This window comes from Salvelinus alpinus, chromosome 34 (assembly GCF_045679555.1).
Source record: "Salvelinus alpinus chromosome 34, SLU_Salpinus.1, whole genome shotgun sequence".
In the NCBI taxonomy this organism is placed as follows: Eukaryota; Metazoa; Chordata; class Actinopteri; order Salmoniformes; family Salmonidae; genus Salvelinus; species Salvelinus alpinus.
The window spans coordinates 26,518,010-26,532,201 of record NC_092119.1 but is presented as its reverse complement, the minus strand read 5'-3'; the positions used below and the strand labels follow the sequence as shown (position 1 = coordinate 26,532,201).

Genomic DNA, 14,192 nt, shown 5'->3' with positions numbered 1-14,192 from the left:
TTTATTCTACCTTCAATGTATTTTGTGTTGCAGAATACAAGATGGTTTCCTTATATTCCGCTGGTGGAAAATGTATAACCCTAAGCAGAAACAGCACGGTCAGTGGATTGTACAAGAGACATTATTGTTTTGATATGGGAAACAAGTCCATAGGTGTAGGAGTGGTGGGAGGCCACAATAACTCAAATGGCTTGTACTCTTCTTGACCATCGTATCAAAATTACAGATGATCTTGTTCTTCTCTTCTCCAGACCCCAAGGCTGAGACCAGGCTCTACGTGACCGTAAATGGATTTGAGTTCCACGTTTACAACCGCACAGACCTCTACGCACGGCTACAGGAGACCTTCGGATTGGACCCCACCCTCATACCTCCCAAAAAAGACGAGGAGAGAGGAAGAGAGGAACGAGAAAAGAGCATGGACAGTGTTAACATCAAAGCAGAGTCTCCAGACCCGTCGTCATCTTGGAGATCCCTCATCCCCGTCATCAAAGTCAACATCAGCACAGTGAGTTTCCCGTTAGCTCAGCTACATCTGAGACATCATACCCACACACGCTAGTCAATAGTTAGGTTATCTGAAAGTGCACTTATGTTTAATTCTCATCACTGTATCGTGTGCATTTCTCCAGGGTCGCTTAGCATTTGGGAACCACCACCTCCCACAGACGATATGTGTGAATTTTGAGGATGCCTTCCTGACCTACGCCACCAAACCCCCCTCCAGCCACCTGGACCAATACATGCACATCGTCAAGGGCTCTCTGGAGAATGTCCGCGTCATGCTCGTACCCAGCCCACGCTACCTGGGCATGCAGAACGACGAGTAAGTTGACCTTTGACCCTAAACCCTAACCCCCATTACATGGGCCCGCTGAACGATAAGTGAGCTGACCATCGACCCTAAACCCTAGCCTCTTAATCCAAAAGAATACAACCTCTATTGTCCTCCATAGGCCGCCCAGACTGATGGGAGAAGGATTTGTGGTCATGCAGTCTAATGACGTGGACATCTACTATTACCAGGATGAACCAGGTATGACCATATTGTGTAGAATTCTGGTCTGTTTGCCAGGATCGAAGAGTCCTGAATCGTTTTTTTTTTTATACCTGTAAAGTCATTAGTAATTAATATTCTTGTGTGTGTATTGTCAGGCCTGGTCCCAGAGGAGCAGGAGAGTGGGGATCCAGAGCTGTGTGGAGAGGGCACCAAACTGCAAGATCTGCCTCCCTGCTGGGGTCTGGACATAGTCTGTGGAAAAGGAACTGACTTCAACTATGGACCCTGGGCAGACAGGCAGAGGTACACACACACACACACACACACACACACACACACACACACACACACACACACACACACACACACACACACACACACACACTACTACATAAAACATAATTGGCTGTTCACCAGACTCAGCAGCATTCGCTCCTGTGTGCAGAGACCATAGGAATATAATTACTAATATTTATATTTCTGTATGCAGGGACTGCCTGTGGAAGTTCTTCCTCCCGGCAGACTACCAGTCCTTGGGTGTTACGGAGGTGGCTCAGCCTGGCAAACCCAGACAGATCCTAGCCTTTGAGCTGCGCATGAACATCATCGCAGACGCCACAATAGACCTGCTCTTCACCAAAAACAGGGTACTAGGAGACCAGGCTTCTCACTCTCTCTCCTCTTGTTAAAAGCTCCATGTATTAGATAATGGCAGATCTAAATAGCTCTAAACTATTATAATCCATTCCACAATGGGATCATGTGTTTCTCACATTATGCGCTCTGTTGATTTTTCTGCTCTTAGGAAACCAATGCTGTCCATGTGAATGTCGGAGCAGGCTCTTATCTGGAAGTGAATATCCCCATGACTGTGGGGGAGTCTGGTGAGTGGGACACTGAGCGAAACAACTGAGGTTAGAAGAAAGTGTGTCTAGTAAGGGTGTGCCGACCTGACCATATTCATAATCGTATCCATAATTAACAGTTGATAGTCGGATCGGATGATATTCGTGATCTGAAAACACAGTGTTTAAATATGCCTAAATAGATGTTGTCAAAATACCAATCTCCCTGCAAAATAAACTGCAGATTAGGAGCCGTGTGTGTGTCTGACCTCAACTTGCAGAAGGCAGTTTGCTGTCACTCAGTCATCTTTTCTCCCTACCCTCGGCCTGCTTGTTAGATACTATGCACATTGATAGCTTGAGCAAATTTCCTACCCATAGGAGGCTAACAGAATGCAGCATCAATAAATTATCAAACCAAAAGATGCAAGGAGAAGTGGTCGGGTGAAATACAGCTTCGCTCTATTCAATCAGAGCAGCAGGATCAACGTAGAGCCCGCCCTTCTCTTTACAGACAGGAAAACTAGCCATTTGAGTTATTTAGACCACATAGCACCTTGTATTTGATTGAAAGATACGCACTGGCACCCGAAAATGACTTACTTTCCGATCACGGATAATAACAAAAAATACTTGGATCATAATCGTATCAGGACAATTGCCCATATCCGTTACAATTCTTGTTTTATCCGACTACTCGGCACACCACTAGTCTTTAGGTCTATGGTTACAGGGTAAGACAGAGGAGGGATGCCATGAAAGCATGCATTAATCCTGACTCATTAATCAATATTACCATCAATAAAGTTCAAACTTGGACTGTCTGTGAGCATTCGTTCTCTCCTCTCTCTCCCCAGGCTACTCTCCCACAATCAAAGGTCAGCTGCTCCATGTTGACACCACCACCAGCATGCAGTACAGGACCCTACTGGAGGCTGAGATGCTGGCTGTAAGTACCGTACAATAGGAATCTGTAGGGGTCCTATTCTACCACAAGCCATAGCCTGAATTTCCAATACAAGTTTTGACCTGCAATAGAGTGATTTTTGGGATTCAAATTCATTCCATGGATCATTTCACTATTTGATTTAGAATTTTAGGACCCCTTTAGGTATAAAAAATTATATACAAAAATGTGGCCTTTACTACTATAGCCCATAGAAACACATTTAATAACACATTCATAAATGGCAAAAAAGACAGTAAAAAGATAAATCAGACATAGCCCATCCAAAAAAATGATTACCTTTACATGTCCCCTCAGTTCCATGTGATTGCCAGCTATCCCTGTGTATGGAACATGCCCCAGTCCTGGAACTGTGAGATAGAGGTGTACAAGGCCACCTATCACTTCATTTACGCCCAGAAGAACTTCTTCACAGGTAAGACCCCCCTTTCCTCTGTCTATAGACAAATGTATTATACACATACAGTCGTGGCCAAAAGTTTTGAGAATGACACAAATATAAATTTTCACAAAGTCTGCTGCCTCAGTTTGTATGATTGCAATTTGCATATACTCCAGAATGATATGAAGAGTGATCAGATGAATTGCAATTAATTGCAAAGTCCCTCTTTGCCATGCAAATTAACTGAATCCCCCCCCAAAAAACATTTCCACTGCATTTCAGCCCTGCCACAATAGGACCAGCTGACATCATGTCAGTGATTCTCTCGTTAACACGGGTCTTTGTGTTGACGAGGACAAGGCTGGAGATCACTCTGTCATGCTGATTTGAGTTTGAATAACAGTCTGGAAGATTCAAAAGAAGGGTGGTGCTTGGAATCATTGTTCTTCCTCTGTCAAACATGGTTGCCTGCAAGGAAACACGTGCCGTCATCATTGCTTTGCACAAAAAGGGCGCGAAGCCAGGATATTGCTGCCCGTAAGATTGCACCTAAATCAACCATTTATCGGATCATCAAGAACTTCAAGGAGAGCTGGTCAATTGTTGTGAAGAAGTCTTCAGGGCGCCCAAGAAAGTCCAGCAAGCGCCAGGACCGTCTCCTAAAGTTGATTCAGCTGTGGGATTGGGGCACCACCAGTACAGAGCTTGCTCAGGAATGGCAGCAGGCAGGTGTGAGTGCATCTGTACGCACAGTGAGGCGAAGACTTTTGGAGGATGGCCTGGTGTCAAGAAGGGCAGCAAAGAAGCCACTTCTCTCCAGGAAAAACATCAGGGACAGACTGATATTTTGCAAAAGGTACAGGGATTGGACTGCTGAGGACTGGGGTAAAGTCATTTTCTCTGAATCGCCTTTCCGATTGTTTGGGGCATCCGGAAAAAAGCTTGTCCGGAGAAGATAAGGTGAGCGCTACCATCAGTCCTGTGTCATGCCAACAGTAAAGCATCCTGAGACCATTCATGTGTGGGGTTGCTTCTCAGCCAAGGGAGTGGGCTCACTCACAATTATGCCAAAGAACACAGCCATGAATAAAGAATGGTACCAACACATCCTCCGAGAGCAACTTCTCCCAACCATCCAGGAACAGTTTGGTGACGAACAATGCCTTTTCCAGCATGATGGAGCACCTTGCCATAAGATAACTAAGTGTCTCGGGGAACAAAACATTGATATTTTGGGTCCATGGCCAGGAAACTCCCCAGACCTTAATCCAATTGAGAACTTGTGGTCAATCCTCAAGAGGCGGGCGGACAAACAAAAACCCACAACTTCTGACAAACTCCAAGCATTGATTATGCAAGAACGGGCTGCCATCAGTCAGGATGTGGCCCAGAAGTTAATTGACAGCATGCCAGGGCGGATTACAGAGGTCTTGAAAAAGAAGGGTCAACACTGCAAATATTGGCTCTTTGCATCAACTTCATGTAATTGTCAATAAAAGCCTTTGACACTTATGAAATGCTTGTTTTATACTTCAGTATTACATAGTAACATCTGACAAAAATATCTAAAGACACTGAAGCAGCAAACTTTGTGGAAGTTAATATTTGTGTCATTCTCAAAACTTTTGGCCACGACTGTACAGTACCAGTCAAAAGTTTGGACACACCTACTAATTCCAGTTTTTTTCATTTTTCATTATTTTTACTATTTTCTACATTGTAGAATAATAGTGAAGACATCAAAACTATGAAATAACACATATGGAATCATATAGTAACAAAACAATGTTAAACAAATCTAAATATATTTTATAATTTAGTTTCTTCAAAGTAGCCACCCTTTGCCTTGATGACAGCTTAGCACACTCTTGGCATTACTTTTGGCTGGTACTGTATATTAAACTGAATGAAAGCTACTGTGTGTACAGTGCATTCTGAAAATATTCAGACCATTACTTTTTCCACATTTTGTTACGTTACAGCCTCATCAATTTACACACAATACCACATAATGACAAAGCAAAAACAGTTTTTTGTTATGTTTGGAAATGTATTAAAAATAAAAAAAACTGATATCACATTTACATAAGTATTCAGACCCTTTACTCAGTACTTTGTTAAAGCACCTTGGCAGCGATAACAGCCTCAAGTCTTCTTGGGTATGACGCTAAAAGCTTGGCACACCTGTAGTTGGGGAGTTTCTCCCATTGTTCTCTGCAGATCCTGTCAAGCTCTCTGGTTGGATGGGGATCGTCGCTGCACAGCTGTTTTCAGGTCTCTCCAGAGATGTTCGATTGGGTTCAAGTCCGGGCTCTGGCTGGGCCACTCAAGGACATTCTGAGACTTGTTCTAAAGCCAGTCCTCCGTTGTCTTGGCTGTGTGCTTAGGGTTGTTGTCCTGTTCGAAGGTGAACCTTTGTCTGAGGTCTTGAGCGCTCTGGAGCAGGTTTTCATCAATGATCTCTCTGTACTTTGCTCCGTTCATATTTCCCTTGATTCTGACTAGTCTCCCAGTCCTTGCTGCTGAAAAACATCCCCGCAGCATGATGCTGCCACCACCATGCTTCACCGTAGGGATGGTGCCAGGTTTCCTCCAGAAGTGACGCTTGGCATTGGGGCCAAAGAGTTCAATCTTGGTTTCATCAGACCAGAGAATCTTGTTTCTCATGATCAGAGTACTTCAGATAGCTTTTAGCACCTGAAGGATATGTGCATTTTACAGAGGAGTGGCTTCTGTCTGGCCACTACCATAAAGGCCTGATTGGTGGAGGGCTGCAAAGATGGTTGTCCTTCTGGAAGGTTCTCCCATCTCCACAGAGGAACTCTAGAGCTCTGTCAGTGACCATAGGGTTCTTGGTCACCTCCCTGACCAAGGACCTTCTCCCCCGATTGCTCAGTTTGGCCGGGCGGTCAGCTCTAGGAAGAGTCTTGGTGGTTCCAAACTTCTTCCATTTAAGAATGATGTAGGCCACTGTGTTTTTGGGGACCTTCAATGTGGCAGAATTGTTTTAGTAACCTTCCCCAGATCTGTGCCTTGACACAATCCTGTCTTGGAGCTCTACAGACAATTCCTTCGACCTCATGGCTTGGTTTTTGCTCTGACATGCACTGCCAACTGTGGGACCTTATATAGACAGGTGTGTGCCTTTCCGAATCATGTCCAATCAATTGCATTTATCACAGGTGGACTGGACTCCAAGTTGTAGAAACATCTTAAGGATGATCAATGAAAACAGGGTGCACAAACAGGGTGAGCTCAATTTCGAGTCTCATAGCAAAGGGTCTAAATACTTATGTAAATAAGGTATTTCTTTTTTCCCCCTACATTTTCTAGAATTTCTAAACCTGTTTTCGCGTTGTCATTATGGGATATTGTGTGTAGATTGAGGGTTTTTATTTATGTAATACATTTTAGAATAAGGCTGTAACGTAACAAAATGTGGAAAAAGGCATCTGAATACTTTCTGAATGCACTGTACAGATCTGCCCTTAAAGGAATAATCCACTCAAAACCACCAATTCCTTGTGATTTACATTGTTAAATAACACAACTGAGAACAATATATGTTGTGAAAATGTTTTGCATTTCATGGTTATAATAAGTTAGGGAGCAAAGTAAAAATTGTGGAAGTCTGCAGAGTCGACGACAAAAACCGCAATGCAAATTCTCTCTAGAAAGGGAGGCTGGCTGGCTAACTAGGTAGGTAGCTAGCTAGAAAACATAGCTACACACAATAATACCAGTCAATATCAGCATGTGAAGTAGTTGTAAAATCCCTGAAGCAAACGGCACTCAATTTAGGAGTTACAATCTCACCATGTTCAACCTGGTAGAGATTGTGTTTCTAGCTCAAAGCTGTGTGTCAGGTTGCTCTGGCAACGTGCAAGGGCCCTGCGTGCAGGGAGACGGTGGAGAAAAAACGCTTTGCGCCATGGTAGTTGAAGAAAGGATATTAATTTGGCAGCGCACTGAGTACATTTGAACAACATATATAATTTCTTATGACGATACAGATAGATGGATGTGTTCTAGACCAGTATAGTCCCAGTCGGTATTGGATAGAAGTTGCACACCTGTGGGGAAAACAACCTGTGGTTACCTAGGTTACCCATTTTACTCAAAGCATCAACAACAAAAAGTTCTAACTACTTAGAAAAACGAAATATTGTGGGGCTTCCCTCATGCAAAGACCAACATCACAAACAAACAGTCTATACAGCTACAAGTAGTGAGTGAAGTTACAAACAGACTATACAGCTACAAGTAGTGATTGGAGTTACAAACGGACTATACAGCTACAAGTAGTGAGTGGAGTTACAAACAGACTATACAGCTACAAGTAGTGAGTGGAGTTACAAATGGACTATACAGCTACAAGTAGTGAGTGGAGTTACAAACGGACTATACAGCTACAAGTAGTGAGTGGAGTTACAAACAGTCTATACAGCTACAAGTAGTGAGTGGAGTTACAAATGGACTATACAGCTACAAGTAGTGAGTGGAGTTACAAATGGACTATACAGCTACAAGTAGTGAGTGGAGTTACAAATGGACTATACAGCCACAAGTAGTGAGTGGAGTTACAAACAGACTATACAGCGACAAGTAGTGAGTGGAGTTACAAATGGACTATACAGCTACAAGTAGTGAGTGGAGTTACAAACGGACTATACAGCTACAAGTAGTGAGTGGAGTTACAAACAGTCTATACAGCTACAAGTAGTGAGTGGAGTTACAAATGGACTATACAGCTACAAGTAGTGAGTGGAGTTACAAACAGTCTATACAGCTACAAGTAGTGAGTGGAGTTACAAACGGACTATACAGCTACAAGTAGTGAGTGGAGTTACAAACAGTCTATACAGCTACAAGTAGTGAGTGGAGTTACAAATGGACTATACAGTTACAAGTAGTGAGTGGAGTTACAAACAGTCTATACAGCTACAAGTAGTGAGTGGAGTTACAAATGGACTATACAGCTACAAGTAGTGAGTGGAGTTACAAACGGACTATACAGCTACAAGTAGTGAGTGGAGTTACAAATGGACTATACAGCCACAAGTATTGAGTGGAGTTACAAACAGACTATACAGCTACAAGTAGTGAGTGGAGTTACAAACAGACTATACAGCCACAAGTAGTGAGTGGAGTTACAAACAGACTATACAGCGACAAGTAGTGAGTGGAGTTACAAATGGACTATACAAATTAAGTTAAATGTGTCATACCTGTGATTAAATATTTTACACACACAGCTATGTGTAGGATTCTTGGACACTGGGTCCCCACATATGCCGGGTAGCTGAAGCCACATGGCTCTTCTTAGACCTGGTTACATGTACATTGAACAACACAGCAGTTTATCAGGGCTCCCGAGTGGCTCAGCTGTCTAAGGCACTTCATCTCACTGCAAGAGGCGTCACTTCAGTCCCTGGTTCGAATCCAGACTGTATCACATCCGGCCGTGGTTGGTTGTCCCATAGGGTGGTGCACAATTGGTCCAGCGTCGTCCGGGTTTGGCTGGGGTAGGCCGTCATTGTAAATAAGAATTTGTTCTTAACTGACTTGCCTAGTTAAATACAAAAAAATAAGCAAGTTTTGTTATTTCTGTATAACAAAAAATCTACGGCCAAGTTGGCTCTTTTTTATAATGGGGGTCAATGGGATAGAATGTTTGTCTTCCCCAATTTGTGAGCGTGGTCGAGGAATTCCTTAATTCTTAAATATATAGAATCAGTATGCCCATACCATCATTTCTAGGGTGGATTATGGATTATCCCTTTAACATCATGCATTTGGTTTGTTTCTGTCCATGTCCAGACCTGATCGGGGACTGGGCCAGCGACAGCGCCCCAGATATCTACTCATTTGTCCCTTACGCCTGGAAGTTCAAGATCCTCTTCCATCAGTTTGAGATGATCTGGGCTGCCAACCAGCACAACTGGATCGACTGCTCCACCAAGCAACAGGAGAATGGTGAGAGGGCTGTTGGAATTCAATGATGAACAAACTCAATAATTCGCAAGGAGTAAACAAAATAGTTCATTTAGTGAACGTTTACACTTTGGCTGCACTTTTGATATTATCCCTTTGTCTTTCAGTGTACCTGGCTGCTTGTGGGGAGACTCTGATCATTGATTTCACATTGCCTTTTAATGAGTATGTCCCTACCACCTGCAATACAAAGTTCTGTCTGAGGGTGAGTAGTTAATAGCAGATGGGATTTTTCATGATTTTCTGATCATGTGAAGAATGGAAAACCCTTACAGCAGGGGTTCTCAAACTTTTTGCCTCATCAAATTTTATTGGTCACATACACATGGTTAGCAGATGTTAATGCGAGTGTAGCGAAATGCTTGTAATACATAAAAAGCAAAATGCTGCATAGTTTCCTAATAACGCGAAGCGAGGCGACCATCTCTGTTGGCGCCATATCAGTCACTCCTGGGACCCCTTTTGTGATAGCAAATGTATCATGGACCCCCTCATAATCAGAACACAAATCGAGTTAGATAAAAATAACATACAAAGAGTTTGGCTATGACTTCGGCAGTGCATGTCCGGACAAACCAAGTCTTGGGGCCCTGGGAATTAACATTTTAAATCAAATGTTCAGCAATCTACAGATTTATGTGGCAGCGTGATGTTTTGTTGTTGCAGCTTTAAAGCTAATATTCTGTAATTCTACACATTTGTCCATACGGCAAAGAACTTAGCAGTTTTAAAGCTTAAATTATAGTGCATTTTAAAGCTTAAATTACAGCGGTATACAAGAAGTATTGAGTTGAAAAATGTATAATTGGTGAAGTATAGGACTACTGTGGATACCAATATCCCTGTGAGCCTCCCAGACCCATGTTGAACAGGGTTAAGAACAGATATTGCGGACCCCCTGCAGTACCTCTGCGGACCCCACTTTGAGAACCCCTGCCTTAAGGCGTCCGCAAGCTCCCAGCCGAAACAGTTCGGAAGAGTTTGTGCATATATTATGTCGACATTGTGTAATGTTTTAGTTTGTTTTGGACTTCGATAAGGATTTTTTTCAGCCAAAGTTCGAGAGCTGAAGTCTACGCCCATTCGTCTGTGATTGGTGTACTGTAGGGATTCTTCAATAAAGTATTTTGTCATTCAATGAGAGATGACTTGTTTTCCTGCAGTTTTTTTAATGAGAAATCCTGCAACAAACTTCTTAGATGTAAAATGAGTCAAAAACATAAATTAATGACATTATTAATTATTATTATTATTATAAAAAACATTGTTACCCCTTTTTCACCCCAATTTCGTGGTATCCAATTGTCTCAACGCTGCAACTCCCGTACGGACTCGGGAGAGGCGACGGTCGAGAGGTATGCGTCCACCGAAACACAACCAAGCCGCACTGCTTCTTGACACAATGCCTACTTAACCCGGAAGCCAGCTGCACCAATGTGTCGGAGGAAACCCCGTAACACCTGACGACTGTGTCAACGTGCACTGCGCCCGGCCCGCCACAGGAGTCGCTAGTGCGCGATGGGACAAGGACATCCCTGCCGGCCAAACCCTTCCCTAACCCGGACGACGCTGGGCCAATTGTGCGCCGCCACACGGGTCTCCCGGACGACTGCGACAGAGCCTTGACTCGAACCCAGAATCTCTAGTGGCACAGCTAGCATTGCGAAATGACCGATTTCTTGAGTTATCTTCGATTAATTCTGACTATTTTGAGTAAGTCTATAATGGCTACGGCATCTTTTGACTAACTTGCCCTCCAAATACACCTCTGCTGTTTTCAATCAGGATCTCAGCGATCACCTCCTCATTGCCTGCATCCGTTATGGGTCCGCGGTCAAACGACCACCTCTCATCACTGTCAAACGCTCCCTAAAACACTTCTGTGAGCAGGCCTTTCTAATCGACCTGGCCCGGATATCCTGGAAGGATATTAACCTCATCCCGTCAGTAGAGGATGCCTGGTTGTTCTTTAAAAGTCATTTCCTCACCATCTTGAATAAGCATGTCCCATTCAAAAAATGTAGAACCAGGAACAGATATAGCCCTTGGTTCACTCCAGACCTGACTGCCCTCGACCAGCACAAAACATCCTGTTTGTACTGCACTAGCATCGAATAGTCCCCGCGATATGCAACTTTTCAGGGAAGTCCGGAACGAATACACACAGTCAGTTAGGAAAGCAAAGGCTAGCTTTTTCAAACAGAAATTTGCATCCTGTAGCTTTAACTCCATAAAGTTCTGGGACACTGTAAAGTCCATGGAGAATAAGAGCACCTCCTCCCAGCTGCCCACTGCACTGAGGCTAGGAAACACTGTCACTACCGATAAATCCACAATAATTGAGAATTTCAATAAGCTTTTCATCTCGGCTTTCTTCCTGGCTACCCCAACCCTGGCCAACAGCTCCGCACCCCCTGCAGCTACTTGCCCAAGGCTCCCCAGCTTCTCCTTCACCCAAATCCAGATAGAAGATGTTCTGAAAGAGCTGCAAAACCTGGACCTGTACAAATCAGCTGGGCTAGACAATCTGGACCCTCTCTTTCTAAAATTATCCGCCACCATTGTTGCAACCCCTATTACTAATCTGTTCAACCTCTCTTTCGTATCGTCCGAGGTTCCTAAAGATTAGAAAGCTGCCGCGGTCATCCCCCACTTCAAAGGGCGTGACACTCTAGACCCAAACTGTTACAGACCTATATCCATCCTACCCTGCCTTTCTAAAGTCTTTGAAAGCCAAGTTAACAAACCGATCAATGACCATTTCGAATCCCACTGTACCTTCTCTGCTATGCAATCTGGTTTCAGAGCTGGTCATGGGTGCACCTCAGCAACACTCAAGGTCCTAAACGATATCATAACCGCCATTGATAAAAGACAGTACTGTTTAGCCGTCTTCATCGACCTGGCCAAGCCTTTCGACTCTGTCAATCACTGTATTCTTATCGGCAGACTCAACAGCCTTGGTTTTTCTAATGACTGCCTCGCCTGGTTCACAAATCGGCGGGCCTGTTGTCCGGACCTCTGGCAGTCTCTATGGGGGTACCACAGGGTTCAATTCTCGGGCCGACTCTTTTCCCTGTATATATCAACAATGTCGCTCTTGCTGCGGGTGATTCCTTGATCCACCTCTACGCAGACGACACCATTCTGTATACATCTGGCCCTTCTTTGGACACCGTGTTAACAAACCTCCAAACGCTTCCGTGGCCTCCAACAGCTCTTAAAAGCTAGTAAAATGAAATGCATGCTCTTCAACCGATCGCTGCCCACACCCGCCCGACTAGCATCACTACTCTGGACGGTTCTGATTTAGAATATGTGGACAACTACAAATACCTAGGTGTCTGGCTAGACTGCAAACTCTCCTTCCAGACTCATATTAAGCATCTCCAATCCAAAATTAAATCTAGAATTAACTTCCTATTTCGCAACAAAGCCTCCTTCACTCATGCTGCCAAACATATCCTCGTAAAACTGACTGTCCTACCGATCCTCGACTTCGGCGACGTCATTTACAAAATAGCCTCCAACACTCTACTCAGCAAATTGGATGCAGTCTCACAGTGCCATCCGTTTTGTCACCAAAGCCCCATATACCACCCACCACTGCGACCTGTATGCTCTCGTTGGCTGGCTCTCGCTGCATATTCGTTGCCAGACCCACTGGCTCCAGGTCATCTCTAAGTCTTTGCTAGGTAAAGCTCCGCCTTATCTCAGCTCACTGGTCACCATAACACCCACCCGTAGCACGTGCTCCAGCAGGTATATCTCACTGGTCACCCCCAAAGCCAATTCTTCCTTTGGCCGCCTCTCCTTCCAGTTCTCTGCTGCCAATGACTGGATCGAATTGCAAAAATTGCTCAAGTTGGAGACTTATATATCTCCCTCACTAACTTTAAGCTTCAGCTATCTGAGCAGCTTACTGATCGCTGCAGTTGTACACAGCCCATCTGTAAATAGCCCATCCAACTACCTACCTCATCCCCATATTGTTTTTATTTACTTTTTTTTGCTCTTTTGCACACTAGTATATCTACTTGCACATCATCATCATCTGCACATATATCACTCGTGTTAATTTGATCAATTGTAATTACTTCGATACTATGGCATATTTATTGCCTTACCTCCTTACGCCATTTGCACACACTGTATATAGATTTTTTTATTTTGTTATTGACTGTACTTTTGTTTATCCCACGTGTAACTCTGTGTTGTCGTTTTTTTGTCGCACTGCTTTGCTTTATCTTGGCCAGGTCGCAGTTGTAAATGAGAACTTGTTGTCAACTGGCCTACCTGGTTAAATAAAGTTTTTTATTTTTTTTATTTTTTATATATATTTTATATATATATAAATCTCAAAATGGGCAAACAGTACTATTGCCGCTTTTTTCACTTTAAGGGAGTCCGTGAGCACACTCGTTCGGTTCGCCTAGCGGCTGCCTAACTGAAGCATGCTGGCGCATTTACTGTACTTAATCCATGTGGGCACTCATAAGTCTCCGTCTCTGTGTAAACCCCAGGCTGAAGACACAGACCTGCGGCTGTCCCTGCCAGACTGCCACCCCAGCAGGTACCCGCTGCTCACCCTGGCCAAGGAATACCAGAACAGCAAGTTGCCCCCTGACATGTGCATGCCTGTGGAGAGTCAGAGCCATAGCGGCCCGCCCAAACTCAACAAGTCCCGCTGGAGGAACATCACCCATGCAGAGTGAGTTAGACCCACTAGCACTTTTATTTTACAGTATTCCACCAGTATTTACCCATCATTTACTAACAAATTGTGTGGTTGTGCCTTGTGGTGCTTGTTTAATTGAGAAATAAGTAAATCATTTGTTTCTTGTTCTCCAGGGCTGGCTGGGTGGACTGTTGGACTGTCCCAAACTTCCTGCTCATCATTGATTACACCTGGCACCCTATCTATCCTCAGAAAGCAGACGAACAGCTCAAGCAGTCCTGTAAACAGATGCCTCCTATGTTTTAAGTTCATGTCTGTGTTAATAC

At 43.9% G+C, this 14,192-nt stretch overlaps 1 protein-coding gene across 20 annotated transcripts in view; it reads left to right on the top strand.

Moving 5' to 3' along the window:
- The window catches only part of kiaa1109 (KIAA1109 ortholog), an 89,126-nt gene that overhangs the window by 13,221 nt on the left and 61,713 nt on the right, over nucleotides 1-14,192 (top strand). For all 20 annotated transcript variants that reach the window (XM_071382634.1, XM_071382633.1, XM_071382622.1 and 17 more), the window contains exons 5-17: nucleotides 34-98; nucleotides 252-508; nucleotides 633-826; nucleotides 957-1,036; nucleotides 1,156-1,303; nucleotides 1,491-1,647; nucleotides 1,806-1,884; nucleotides 2,703-2,794; nucleotides 3,110-3,227; nucleotides 9,015-9,170; nucleotides 9,296-9,393; nucleotides 13,712-13,899; nucleotides 14,040-14,146. In XM_071382634.1, coding sequence (XP_071238735.1) covers nucleotides 34-98; nucleotides 252-508; nucleotides 633-826; nucleotides 957-1,036; nucleotides 1,156-1,303; nucleotides 1,491-1,647; nucleotides 1,806-1,884; nucleotides 2,703-2,794; nucleotides 3,110-3,227; nucleotides 9,015-9,170; nucleotides 9,296-9,393; nucleotides 13,712-13,899; nucleotides 14,040-14,146 — 1,739 coding nt within the window. The remainder of the gene's footprint in view (nucleotides 1-33; nucleotides 99-251; nucleotides 509-632; nucleotides 827-956; nucleotides 1,037-1,155; nucleotides 1,304-1,490; nucleotides 1,648-1,805; nucleotides 1,885-2,702; nucleotides 2,795-3,109; nucleotides 3,228-9,014; nucleotides 9,171-9,295; nucleotides 9,394-13,711; nucleotides 13,900-14,039; nucleotides 14,147-14,192) is intronic.